The sequence below is a fragment of the Orcinus orca genome, chromosome 7 (assembly GCF_937001465.1).
Source record: "Orcinus orca chromosome 7, mOrcOrc1.1, whole genome shotgun sequence".
In the NCBI taxonomy this organism is placed as follows: domain Eukaryota; kingdom Metazoa; phylum Chordata; class Mammalia; order Artiodactyla; family Delphinidae; genus Orcinus; species Orcinus orca.
The window spans coordinates 114,296,743-114,310,991 of record NC_064565.1 but is presented as its reverse complement, the minus strand read 5'-3'; the positions used below and the strand labels follow the sequence as shown (position 1 = coordinate 114,310,991).

The 14,249-nt window shown below is 53.8% G+C and overlaps 1 protein-coding gene across 1 annotated transcript in view; it reads right to left on the bottom strand.

The window, feature by feature from the left end:
• Positions 1-13,927, bottom strand: part of MROH2A (maestro heat like repeat family member 2A) — a 34,201-nt gene extending 20,274 nt beyond the window's left edge. The window contains 13 exon segments of the mRNA XM_049712196.1: positions 156-308; positions 1,104-1,439; positions 3,218-3,318; positions 3,444-3,522; positions 3,753-3,845; positions 4,872-5,015; positions 5,517-5,668; positions 6,278-6,376; positions 9,128-9,290; positions 9,469-9,600; positions 13,243-13,424; positions 13,657-13,782; positions 13,921-13,927. Coding sequence (XP_049568153.1) covers positions 156-308; positions 1,104-1,439; positions 3,218-3,318; positions 3,444-3,522; positions 3,753-3,845; positions 4,872-5,015; positions 5,517-5,668; positions 6,278-6,376; positions 9,128-9,290; positions 9,469-9,600; positions 13,243-13,424; positions 13,657-13,782; positions 13,921-13,927 — 1,767 coding nt within the window.
• Positions 13,928-14,249: the final 322 nt, after the last annotated feature.

Sequence of the window (14,249 nt, the reverse complement as noted above, 5' to 3'; positions counted from 1 at the left end):
GGCTTCCCAAATGCTGGGTGTCCGGTAGGACTCCTGGCTGTCTCCTGGGTGGGGATGGCAGTGCCCAGATAACGATACAGAGCGACTCTCCGCCAGCCTGGCTCAAAGAGAGCATCCCCTGGGCACTGTGGGTCCATGGCGTCCCGGGGTTATACCTGGCAGCTGCTGGAGTAGTGGAGAATGATCTTAGCAGTGATGGGGTTGTCCACGTGGGTTAGAAGCATCTGCGGGTGGCAGTACGAGGCCACGCAGCTGTACATCACCATGAGGGCACCCTTCACTGTCTCCCGCCTCCAGGGATGGTCCTTCTGTGAGGCCAATGAGAAGGGGAAGAACAAGTGTTGGCGGTGGGGGGGGGGGGTCTGTTCCTTCATCTTTTTCCTGGGTGCCTGAAATGCTCGCTCATTTATTCATTCATTCAACACATCTTTATTGAGCACCTACTATATGCTACGTCCTGGCTGTACAGTAATGAGCAAGTCAGACCAGGGCCATGACCTCCCGTTAGCAGGGGGTTTGTGTGGAACCCCTAAACAGAGGCTGTTGTGTCCTCCTTCACACCTTCACCTGACAAGCGTCTACTCTGGGCCAGGGGTTCCTGTGTCGCTGGGGATCCAGTGGGAACAGAAAGTCTCAGCCGTGCTCTCCTGGGAGGAGGTGCTAGAGGCCGCCCAACCCACCATGGAAGGAGGGGCAGGGTTGCCCATGCTCTCCAGGCCTTGAGTAGAAGAAATCCAGGCCTCAGGTCCCACTCTGTGGAGAAGCCGAAGAAAAGCCTGGACACTCCTGATTCTCTCCTTCCAAACTACCAGACCCCCAGGGCAAGGGTCCGAGGTCAAGGCCAAAACCTTGGAGGCATCGGTGACTCCAGGTGGTTGCCCACTGGGGGCTCAGCCAGCCCAGGGCACTGTGCCCCGTGGCTGGGAGGAGCAGCCTCCAGAGGCTGGCCACTGGCTGCCTGGGTCCAACTCCCCACTTCACTTTGGTGAAGGAGACACAGAGGGCAATTTCTTACTGAGATCTAGTAAGAGCCTTGGTTGGGGGCTGAGAACGCTGTTCCAAGAGGCCTCCGGAGACCTGATTATGGAGCAAGGGTGCCTCACCCCCCAAGCGCCGATCTGCCAGGACTGCTCCAACTCCTGGATCCTCTCCTCAAAGTCGTGGAGCACGTTCAGCACCGTCTTCACCTGGCCCCGGACACACAGGCCAAAGCACAGAATCACACCCTGCAGGGAGACCCGGCCAGGCAGGGTAGGGTGGTGGGCCAGGGGGCCGGGGAGGACCCCCCATATACACACACACACACACACACAGGTAAACACACATGCATGCACACATGTACACACACCCGTGTACACGTGCACACACCATGTCCGCCAAGGGTCCAGACGGAAATGAGGTTGGGGTAGAAGGTGGCAGGTATTCAGGCACCAAAGAATCTAAAAAAGAGTGGATACATGTATACGTACAACAGATTCATTTTGCTGTACACCTGAAATTAACACAACATTGCAAATCGACTACATCCCGATAAAAATTATAAAAAAGAAAAAAAGAAAGGGAGAATGTTACAATTTAAAGTTTTTATCTCCAAAATGGAAAACTTTTTTTCTGATTATAAAAATAGTATTTGTTGGGCTTCCCTCGTGGCACACTGGTTGAGAGTCCGCCTGCCGATGCAGGGGACATGGGTTCGTGCCCTGGTCCGGGAAGATCCCACATGCCACGGAGCGGCTGGGCCCGTGAGCCATGGCCGCTGAGCCTGCGCGTCCGGAGCCTGTGCTCCGCAATGGGAGAGGCCGCAGCAGTGAGAGGCCCGTGTACCGCAAAAAAAAAAAAAAAAAAAAAAAAAAGTATTTGTTCATTGTAAAATCAAAATAAAAGATAACCACCCTTAACAGTTTAGGTGTATCCTTCTAAACTCATTTATGCATAAACACCTAGACTTCTTTCACATAACCGAGGTCACGCTATATATACTGTCTCATACTGTATTATTATACTTAATATATAAAGGGCAGCGTTTCCATGAAAAAGTGTGGATTGTATAATATTCCACATGTTGCTATACTATCATTAATTCCACAAATTCCTTACAGAAGAACATGTAGGTTGTTTTTAATGTTTGGCTTTTATGCCCAATGTTATAACGAACAACTTTATCCAGTTGCTTTTGGGCAATTATTTCCTTCAGACAATTGACAAAATGTTAGATTTTTGAGCCCAAGTTTTGGGCCCTATCCAATTGAGAACCCAGAAAGGTTTAATCAATCTACACCCCCATCAATGAAGTATAGAAGCCTTGTTTCTTGTATTCTAGACCAGGGATTAGCAAAGTACAGCCCTAAGGCTAAATCCAGCCCAAAGCCTGTTTTTGTGGATAAAGTTTTATTGGAACACCACCACTCTCTGCAGTCTATACAGACCATGCTTTTGCTCTACAATGCAGTTGCATAATTGTCACAGACCATGTGGACTGCAAAGCTGAAAATGTTTTTGTTATCTGGGCTTTTACAGAAAAATGGCTAGGCCAACACTAGTCACTATCTTTATCATCTCTGCCCATCAGATGGGTAAAAAGGGTCTCACTGTTGCTTAAATTTGCATTTCTTTAAGAAAGGGGCTTACTGGCAGCAGAAGGTGTTCACGTACAGTTGCCCAGTTTGCGCACCGTGCAAGAGCACCCAGCTGAAGGACTGAACTGAAGCCACCCATGCTCTTCTCGAGTCATGCAAGACCACATGCTGCCAGTAGGAGGCACCTTGTTCAAATTCACGCAAAGGTGCTCTCTGAGCTGGTGCTGTTGGGGACAGTATTTCCCTTTATCAAGGCCAGGTTTAGGATTTGGGCTTAGGGATTTAGAATCAGGGGTTCAGACTAAGGTTCGGCACTGGGTCAACAGAGCTTTAGGGCTACGTCTATGTGGTGTAACTAGGCTTTATATTCAGCCTTTGACTTAGCTTTGGGGGATTCAGGTAAACAGCCTGAAATTCAGACTCAGGTGGAAGCTGGGATTCGGGATTTAAGGAAAGGGGTGAGGGTGTGGAGGGTGGGCTATGTTCAAGCATAGAAAACGTGAAGCAACCCGGAGCTGTGATTTCTTGGCCCACCCAGTAGTGTCCATAAAAGAGGAAATGAAGGAGGTGCAGATGTGGCTGAGACCCATCGCCCCTAACCCCTGTCCCACTTCCTGCCCTCGCTCACCATGTGTGCTCACCGCTGCCCTAATCAGGGTCAGGGTCCCCACTCAGATGGCCTCCTTGCTCACCTCCATCTGGCTGAGGAAGAACTTCATCAGCTCCTTGGGGTAGGAGCGGGCTGCAGGGGGAAGGACCGCTTTAGTCGTGCCCCGAGCCAGAGCAGCGGGACGAGGCAGCCCCAGGCCCAGTGCTCAGAGGGGCCGGGACTCCCGTGGGCTCACAGCGGAGCTGGGGGAGCCTCACCAAGGGCTATGAAGCAGTGCACCACCTCTGTCAGGCTCTGGCTGCTGTACTGCCGCTGGGCAGGGGCCTTGGAGCACACCTAGGGCGGGGTCACGCTGGGAGGGTGGGTGAGATCTCAGCCGGACAAGGGACGCAGTCTGCAGGAGCACCACGGCCTCGCCCCCAGAGGGGTGTAGGAGACACGTGAGCGGGACGGGGGCCCCACCACCATCTCACCCTTCGCCCTGGTGGGCCACGCCACCTGCCACGGCCCCCTTCCCATGGGCCCACCCTGAGAAGGCCACGCCCAGCACAGCTTGCCAGCCTCACCTGGACATGCAGTTCCGTGAAGATGGTGTGCAGCTGCATTTGGGGGACAGGGGTGTTAGTGGTCACTGACATTTCCAGGATCTGCCTCAAGACCTGCAAAAGGTGGGAAGTGGTGGCACGTGACCTTCTACCGACTCAGGGTCAAACTCCAGACCTTTGCTACTCTGTGTTTTCCGTCAACCGGAGGTATCAGCTTCCTCTGGGAGCTAGTTAGAAATGCCACGTCTCAGGCCCTGCCCAGACCTCTGAATCCAACTCTGTTTCAACCAGCCCCCGGTGATTCCCGCGCACGGTAAAGCTTGGGCAGGGCTGCACTAGGGCCACCAAGCGTGACATTCAAGGCCTTCTTCCCCTTTCTCTCCTAGTCACTGGGAGGTGAAGCCCATCTTTAGACCGAATGATCTACACATGGCTCCCCAAACCCATGCCATTCATTTCTGCTCCCAGCTCTTACAGCGAAGAGCCTCGCCTCGTCTGTACATGAGTGACACCTTGCACAATATACATCAGCCCAGGTCACGCCTCCACTCAGAACCTTGCAAAGGCTCCATCTCACAGGAGTTCAAGGCTGGCAGGGGTCGAATGGTGTTCCCCCCAGAATTTGTGTCCACCCAGAACCTCAGAATGTGACCTCCCTTGGAAATAGGGTACTTGTAATTAGTTAAGGACCTCGAGATGAGATCATCCTGAATTTAGGGTGGGCCTTAAATCCAATGACTGGTGTCCTTACGAGAAGTGGAGAGGACACAGAGAGACACAGAGAAGATGGCCATGTGAAGATGGAGGAGGAGGTTGCCGCGATGCAGTGCCTGGGGCCACCAGAAGCTGGAAGGTGCAAGATTCTCCCCTAGAGCCTTCAGAAGGAGCACAGCCTGCCAACACCTTGATTTCGGACTTCTGGCCTCCAGAACAATGAGAGAATAAATTTCTGTTGTTTTAGATCCCTTTGGGATCTCATCCTGTCCACCTGGAATGGCAGCGTTCATTTCTTGGAAACCCTACAGGTGCCAGGCCCCACGGCTCTATCTCCCACCCAGATGACACTCCCCACCCGGTACTCTTGGGACACCCGGGACACTCAAGCCTCCAGCCCAGGCCGCTGCCCACTCGGCCCCTCACCTGTGCGATGAAGAGTGCCTCCAGGTGGGCCTGGTACTCTGCCAGCAACAGGGCGACGTAGTCGTACACCTGCTCACGCACGTCGTCGCTGGGCAGGATGAGGTTCAGCATAGGCTTCAGGGACTTGGTGAGCCCCAGCTTCACCTACCACAGAAGCGGCGTCTCCAGACCCCTGGGCCCAGGACTCAGCAAGGCCCAGAGATGTCAGCCCCATCCACAAGAGAGAGGGGACCTTGGAAGTAGAGTCCAGGCCTCCCCCGGGCCCCAGAGGTGGGCAGTGAACCCAGACTTTCCCCCAAGTCCTGGCTCTGTCACTTAGGTAACTGGGCAGACACTTGCCCTCTCTATGCCTCACTTTCCTCAGCTGTGAAACAATCCCATGGCACAGAGTTGGCATGGAAATCGCTCCCGTAGGTACACCACTCGGAGAGCGCCTGGCAGGCACGTGAAAGGGACCCTCATCCAGCACCTCCAGGGACCTTTATCAAGCCGCCTTCTGAGGCTCCAGGCCCACGTGGCTCCACCATTAATCAGCTCCCCATCTCCCTGGACCACGCGGTATCTCAGCCCCACCAGCACCGCAGGCTGAGGAGCCGTGACCCAGGGACCATGCGGGCCCCCCACCCCCGAGCAGGGCAGTCTCACCTCAGGGTTGTTGTCCCTAAGCCACACGGTCACAAAATAGCGATACATGGGGAACAGCTTCACAGCAAACTGCTCCTCAGTCATCACGGGGTACACACTGTCCTCTAGGTGCCTCAGGTGAAACTGCATGGTCTCGCAGAAGGTCTCCATGGCTGTCCGTGGGGATGTGCAGTGAGCCCAGAGGGGCAGGAAGAAGGACAAAGTCTCCCCAGGCCACCTTCTCAGGAGGGAGCCCTCCTGCACTTCCATAACTAGCAGGTCACTGAGATGGCCAGACACTGCTAGAAAAATCTTCTTCTGCGTCCCTCCCTCTCTGCCCTTCCAACTCCCTCAGAGCCCCCTAATGTTTATCCTGCATGTCTGTGTGTGAAAGACTCCCCGGAGGGGGTAGAGCAGGTGTGACTCGGCACCAGCCCTTGATGCCCATGTGCCGAGGTCAAGGCCGGGGCCTGGAATAAACCTCTTTTTACTCACATCCTGGGGATTCCACTGCAGAGGGTGGCAAACACATTTTGCCCTAATTTTCTCAGGTATTGGGGATTTGGGTCCAGAGAAACATTAAGTTATCAAAACCTGGGGCAATGTGATCAGATATAAATGGCATCAAAGACCTGCCCAAGTCAAGCCGAACCTGGAAACGTGTCCCCGGTCGCCCCCTCCTGTGAATCCCATCACCCTTCCATCTCTACCTGTTTACTCCACCTCCCCAGCCCCCAGCACCCCAACTGGGCCGGACCTGCGGGCCCAGGTGGGATACGTACCACTGCAGATCACCTGGCGCATCTTGGCTTCCTTGGCAAGCCTCAGCATGGTGAATATGGTAGCCAGGGTGATGCCCATGTATGGCACGAACTCAAACTCTGTGGGGCACGGGCAGAGGTCACGAGGAGTCAGGGCAGGAGAGTCAGCAGAGAGGACAGCCCCGCCAGCTGCACCTCCAGCCCCGGCACAGAGCCAGGGGGCCACTTTGTGCGGGCTGGGCCACAGGGGAGAGTGGGAGGCAGGGGAGGTAAGAAGAGATGGAAGCCGGTGAAGGGGGAAGGAAGTGGGAAAGAGAGGAGGAGGGGAGAGAGGTGGAGGAGGAGGAAGAGGAGAAGGAGGAGGAGGGAGAGGAGGGGGAGGAGGAAGGGGAGGGAGAGGAGGAAGAGGAGAAGAAGGAGGAGGGAGAGGAGGAGGAGGAGGGAGAGGAGGAGGGGAAGGAGGGGAGGAGGGGGAGGAGGGAGAGGAGGCGGAGGAAGAGGGGGAGGAGAAGGAGGAGGGGGAGGAGGAGGGAGGAGGGGGAGGAGGAGGGGGAAGAAGGGGGAGGAGGAGGGTGAGAAGGGAAGAAAGGAGGTAAAGAGGAAGTGGAGGAGGGGGAGGAGGAAGGGAAGGAGGAGGAGGAGGGGAGGAGGAGGAGGGGGAGGAGGAAAAGGGGGAGGAGGGGGAGGGGGGAGGGGGAGGAAGGGGAGGAGGGGGAGGAGGAGGGAGAAGGGGGAGGAGGAGGAGGAGGGGGAGGGGGAGGAGGAGCAGGGGGAGGCAGGGAAGGGGGAGAGGAGGCAGAGTGTGGGCTCTTCCAGCCTCTGACCCCTCTGGGTGTCCCACAGACGTTCTGGGATGAAGAACCAGAGGCTGTGAGTGAGAAAGTGAAAAGGCAACAGTCATCAGGAGAAAGCAGAGAAAGAAGGGAAACTGCAGTGGGAGGGGGAGAGAGAAAGAGGAGCGGTGACAGACCACACTCGCCTCCAGCCCCGCTCCCACTAGCTCCCCTTTCAGATCCCTCGCCTGCTGGACCCCATTTCTGCCCCTCTCCTGGCTCTGGCATCAGCCCACACACAGGCCCCGCCCGCCCTGCCCCCAGAGCCCCTCCAGCCACGATCTCATTTCTTTCCCCGCCTGCCTTCCCTGCCTCTGCCCCCATCCCTCGCCTGCCCCCCTCTCGACCAGCCTCCGTCCCCAGGAAGCCACCGCCTCCAGCCTCATCTTCCCAGGCGCCCCAGGAGGATGGGCCACGACTGGCCCCTGGGCCCTTCCTGAGTCCTTCTCCTTCTCGCAGGCTCCATGACACCACACTGCCCTCAGTTTGCTCCTAGATCTTCCGGTTCAGTCCCCCCTGAGCCTCCTCGGTTCCGGGGTTCCTCAGGGCTAGGTGCTGGCCCTCTTCTCTCCTCCCTGTACTTTCACCCCCTTGGTGACAACAACTCTGGACACCACGTACACTCGAGGCCCCCTGCCCTCTGCACTCTGCTTCCCGCTTAATGACCTTGATGACCTCTCCACCTGGACATCTCTCAAGGGATGCAAACTCAATCCACGCAAAAGAAATTCATCTGAGCCCTAGGTTCTCTCTCCCCCAGTGCTTCTGGTCTCAGGAAATGAACACACTATACATGCAGCTGTTCAAACCTGAAACCTGAGTGTCATTCTTGGGTCCTTCTGTTCCTTTGTCTCTCACACACACTCCATGGGCAAGTCCGCTGACCAGAACCCCATCTACTACTCACGTCTGTCCTCCACTTGCCTAATGAGTCCCAGCCTGAGCCACAGACACCTCACAGATACACACCTGCCCCCCCCTCCGTCCACACCACAGCAAGAGTGGGCTTCCTGGGGGGCTTCCCAGGTGGCGCAGTGGTTGAGAGTCCGCCTGCCGATGCAGGGGACACGGGTTCGTGCCCCGGTCCGGGAAGATCCCACATGCCGCGGAGCGGCTAAGCCCGTGAGCCATGGCCGCTGAGCCTGCGCATCCGGAGCCTGTGCTCCGCAACGGGAGAGGCCATAGCCATGACAGTCCCGTGTACCAGAAAAAAAAAAAAGAATGGGCTTCCTGGAAGTTTCATCAGGGAACTCTGCAGCTTAAAATCCCTCAATAGCTTCCTAGTGCCTTTAAATAGAGTCCAGACTCTTCGCCACGCCCACTAGGCCCTGCCTAACTCTCCAAGCTCATTTTACACCCACCACCCCCCTCTCTCTAGCTCCGGACACAGTGACCTCTCAGTTCTTCAGAGAAACCAAGCTTTCTCCTGCCACAGGGCCTTTGCACATTCAGTGCAGGATGGCTCCCTCATCTACTTCTTCACACAGATAATCATCATGTGAGTCTTCCGGTCACAGTTGAAGCATCGCCACCTTCATGAGGGCCTCACAGAGATGAGGTCCTCTTGCCCTCATCCTGATCTCAAAAAGCCCCCTGGCTTCCTCTTCATAACTGCCATCTCATATTATGATTATCTGTTTTCTTGTTTACTGGTTCACGGTGTCTTACTCACCCGTGGCCCAGCACCCACCCCAAGGCCTGCATGGAGCAAGCACTCAGCACATGTTCGTGGAATGGAAAGGGAGGGAGGGAAGCAGAAAGTGAGAGAATGGGGCCAGAGAGGGAGAGAGGAGAGAGAGATTTCGAAGAGAAGGGATGACAGGAATAAAGACACAGAAATGAGAGGTGGAAACACAGAGAGAGAATCTTGGCGGCTAAGAGGGACAGAGAGACACACAGAGATGAAAAGGAGGAATGCCAGAGAAAGGTAATAAGAAATGCAAGGAGGTGGGGGCAGAGACAAGGGCAGAGGCCCGGCAGGAACACGGGATGGTCTTAAAGGGGTCAGATACTGGGGCTGAGGCCCCACGGGCCCTACCATTGCCATTGGCCAGCTTCGCCAGGGTGACGATGACAAATTCTTCGGCGAGGTTGAGGGGTCTGAGGCAGTGCTGTAGCACATAAACAACCAAGCTGAAGTGGTTTCGGGACAGGGCCACCAAGGTGTCGCTGGCCACCTCTGCCCTCACGTAGCCCTCCACCTCCAGGGGACGGGAGAGGGATGTGTGGCGTCACCACCTGCTCCAGCCCTGCTGGGCTCCCTTGGGCTTGCTCAGCGTACTCCTGCCCCAGGAGGTAACCGGACAAGGGCCTCGGGCATCCCAGGCCGCACCTACCAAGGCCCAGCCCCTGGGTCGGTGGGAGGCAGGGCTCTACTACCTGCAGCATCTCCCTCATCTCCTTGGAGGCGATGGTGACCAGCCTCTGGACGCAGCACTCCTCCAGCTCCCCCTGCTGCTGGAGAACCTCCTGCAGGATGCTGTAGATGTTGACTTTGCCCTGAGTGGAAATCTGGGGAACGAGTATGGCGGGTGGGAAGGTCCTGGACGGGGCAGTATAGGCTGCGAGGGACCCGGCCCTGCCAGAGCACACGAAGTCACACGCCCTCCCTCCTATGGGTCCTCCTCCCAAACAGTGCGAGATTATGATTTATAGTAAGAAACTTATATTTGGTCTTCATCCAGTTTCTGGCACAGAGCCCCTAAAATCTTTGGAATTTCCTAAGTGATGAGAGTGACAAAGGTGTCTTTTGTTATATTGAGATGATTTTCGGTCCACACCTAAGGATGGGGACTGGTTGGCAGGAGAACCAATCATCTGATTAGGGGATTGGAACTTTCATTCCCACCCACTTGACCTCCGGGGAGAAGAGAGAGGCTTTGGAAGTGGAATCGATCGCCAATGGCCAGTGATATCATCAACCATGCCTAGATAATGAAGCCTCCATAAAAACCCAAAAGGACAGGTTCGGAGAGATTCTCGACTGGTGAACAAAAGGAGATTTGGCGGGAGTGGCGTGCCCAGAGAGGCCCTGGAAACTTCGCGCCCTTTCCCAAACCCTCACCCTGTATGTCTCTTCCATCTGGTTGGTCCTGAGTTATATCCTGTTAAAATAAACTAGTATCTAGTAGGTAAAATGTTTCTCTGAGTTCTGTGAGCCACTCTCATAAATTAATTGAACCCAAGGAGGAGGTCATGGGAACCTCCAAACCATAACCAGTTGGCCAAACTTACGATTGGCATCTGAAGCAGGGGCGGGGGTGGGGTCGTCTTATGGGACTGAGCCCTTAACCTCTGGGATCTGACACTATCTCCAGGTAGACAGTGTCAGAATTGAGTTAAATTGTAGCACACCTAGCTGGTGTCAGAGAATTATCTGGTGGCGGGGGGAACACCCACACATTGGATTTGGATGCAGAATTATCATTGCCTCATCTGGTCGATGACCCCACCATCCTGAAACTGCCTAAGACTCTGACCCCGATTCCGCCATCTCTCACGCCACCCGCTCCCTTCCTCCCATCGGGCTCATGCAACTGGCCCTGTCAGTGTGGCCGGCAAATCTGTCCTCTCCTCACTGTTTTCAGCCCAGCATACTCAGCTAGGCAGGTGTCAAATGGTCAGCACACAGGGTCCTCCACAGATTTGGCACTGACCCTCTTGCAAGTGCAAGAGGACATCATCTATTTTGCTTCTTAGATAGCTCTTGTCACAAGGGTGGACTCCTCTCCACGGGGACTGTTACCTGCAAAACGCTCTGGGAAGATGGCCCCCTCCCCTGGCTGGTAAGGAGGTCACTTACCAACAGTCAAGACCTTAGCAAATTTGGGGACCTCAAGAGAAGAGGAAGTCAATGAAATTTATGTGTTCTATGAATGACATCCAGTACAGAGAGTCTTGGCCTTTCTTTCCCAGTCTCGATATAGCAAGTAATAGAGGCGTGTAAACTCCAGTGAGAGATTCCTCATGAAAACTCCTGGACCGAAGAGAACCGTGTGGCCTTCGCTGCCTAGTCCGATGGCCCTTGTTTTCTCAACCTCTTCATTTTTTTTCCTTTTTTATTGTCCCCTAAGGAGCCTTCTTAAGCGTTTTTTCCTAATTGCCCCCCACCATGAAAATGTAATACCACAAAGATATAATATAGCTGAGTATACATATCAGTGCTTTGTACATCAAAAACTAAAATACCCTTCGCACACGCCAACTCCCGCCCCCACTGCCGCGAGAACCAATTTTACCTGCTTTGGAGCAGTATCACCCCGTTGAGAATTCACGCTCTAGATTTTCAAGGCAAACTCAAGGAAGCCTAGATGCGTAGCTAACACTGTTGCTGCAGATATGTAAACAGCCAGGCAAATTATAATACGCCCAGCCTAATTTCAGCGATCGAAATTAATCTTTGGAGAATATTTACGGGCGCAAGAGAAAAATTGTCAAAGACTTGGAAAATGGCATAAAACAGGCATGGGTGGCTTCCCAGAGGCGGGCTTGGTGCTGTCTGACTGCCCCTGCAGGATCATCCGGCCTGTGGGAGTGTGCCTTTGATCGCCTGTGATAGTCTAGGCTATGCTATGTCTCCACAGAGATAGAAGGTAAGTTTTAGGAAACTGATGCTGAAAATGATTCCTGTTCATGACAACGCAAAGGAATTTTGTCTGGTAAAGAATGTAAATCTCTATAAGTAAAATTGTCATTTTAAAAGATTTTAACAGCTTACTGGTTCCTTCACTAATTAAAGAATAACTAAAATCTTGAACACAGGTCAAGTTACAAAATATGCCTACTTGTTTATCATCTGTTTATTGCCACTGATCATTTATCATGGCCTGGGTATTAACCATGGTTTTTAAAATTTTCTATATTTCCTGATGCTTTGACTTCTTGGGGCCTTGTGGGCCCTGGTGAGACTGCCCAGGGTTAGTCAATTCCTAGAGATGGCAAACAGCTCACCCACTCACGAGCAAGCTTGTCAAATACAAGCAAGGAATCCAGGCTCCACGTACTGGCCACCTCTCCTATCAGGCTCTCACGCTCTGGACCACTATACACCTGCTCTAATCACCCCAGGGCCAGGCACCAGACGACTCAGGGCGGCACCTACACTCCAGACCTCACTGAAATTATCCACGCTAGCCAATCCGACATCTGCTCATCCTGCCTCGCTGGATCTTCCCCTACAGAAGCCACAATAAACGCTCCTGCGTACATTTCCCCCTTGCTCCCTCTGCCTCCTGCCTGACTCTGGTTCTTCCTTGTGGGCCTGCATGGCATGGCGTGCCCCTGCCTCTTGGGATCTGTGAGTAACAGACCATCTTTTCAAGGGCAATCATCTCCTGAGCTGTTGGTCTCACTATACCCGAATAATAATAAAACTATGTTTAAAAAGACTTTTGCAAATTCTTTGTCTATGCTCCTGGACCCCGACCTCCCTCAAGGCTGCCACGTATCTTCTTTCTATAAAATAAAACTTGCTATTAAGAATTCCTATAAGGACCTGCTCTGCTACCCACTCTCAAATGCTCAAGAATAGTCTAAAATTCAACAGCTCTCCAAGTGTGGTCCCCAGACCAGCAACAGTGTCACCTGGGACCTTGCTAGAAATGCTGATTCTTGGGCTTCACCCCATACCTACTGAATCAGAAACTCTCACGATAGGCCCCAGAAATCTGAAGTTTTAACAAGTCCTCAGGGGATACCGATGCTCTGGTCCAAACTCTACCCTGTCATACAAAGCCCACCATGATCTCGGTTACATTTTCCATCACCCCCATCAGCATCCTCTACCCCAGCCTCTGCCCCAGTAAACAGCCTGCCCACTGGCCAAGCACCCCTGCACCCTGCATCTGGTGTGTCTCTGTTCCCCCACATCTACCTGCTTCACCCCTGCTCAACATCTTTGCAACTCAGCTCACCTGCTCTAGAATGGTGACTCCCAAACCCACTGCGTCAGAATACTGAGGAGCTTTGAAAACCTGTGAGTGGCCCAGGCCCCACTTGGGTCTCAAGGGCTGAGACCCTCATAGTCTGGTCATTGTCTGTACCCCAGAACCTAGCCTACATCCACAACAATCAGTAAATGTGTGCTGAGCAGTGGACGGACACGCAAACAGGTGGCCAGGCTCAGGGGAACGGCTGAGGGAGAGGAGGTCCTACCTCTGGTACCTGCAGGCAGCGGGTGAGAGCGCCCATCACCACAGAGGGCTCAGTGGCGGCCCTCTCCCTGATGATCACTGAGGCCGGCATCTTCCGCATGTCAGGACCTGCCCCAGCAGCGCCCGTTTTGGTTGACTCGCTGTCCATGATGTTGAGGAGGTTTGTGACTTGTTGGAAGGTACCTGAGACAAAGGTGGCACAGGTGTGATGCCGAGATGACCATTACAGGGCTTGTTCCTTGTGATCTGGTCTCCCTGATACCTGCACAGCTCTAGCTCTGCCTGGGGCATGATTGGGCAGGGACCTTCCTATCCACTGTACAGATGGAGAACCTGAGATCTTGACCAAGACTTGCCCTCCAGGAGTTAGTGGCCGAAATGAGGCAGGAGTGCAGGGAGGGGGTGACTTTCTTACCACTGTCGTCTGGTTCCAGAGGTTCCAGGTCCTCTGCCTCCTCTGACACGTCCTCATTTGACTCTGTTGATGCTTCTGCCAATCTCTTCCTCAAGCTCTTTTGAGATAATAAGATTTGTAAAATACCTGGTGTGTCATCCCACCATAAGACAACCCCCCATGAGTCACACCCTGCATAACCCCCTTCCCTAGAGTGTGGGAGGAACCCATGACTTGGTTAGACCCATATTCTAGCCAACAGAATATGGCAAAAGCAATGGGAACCTCCCATGATGCGATCACTGCCATGATTACATTATGTCATATAAGACTACATCTTAGCAGACTGGAGAGAGATTCTCATGCTGGCCTTGAAAAGTAAACAGTGGTGATATAAACTGCCTATGGAGGGGGCCATGTCACAAGGAACTGAGGGCCTCAGTCCTACAACTACAAGGAACTGGATTCTGCCAACAGCCACATGAGCTTGGAAGAGGACCAAGCTCCAGAAAGGACGCAGCCCAGACAACACCTTGAGTGCAGCCTGTGAAACCCTAAAGAAATGACCCCGCTAAGCTAAGCCTAGACTCCTGACCACGCAAACTGTGGCATAA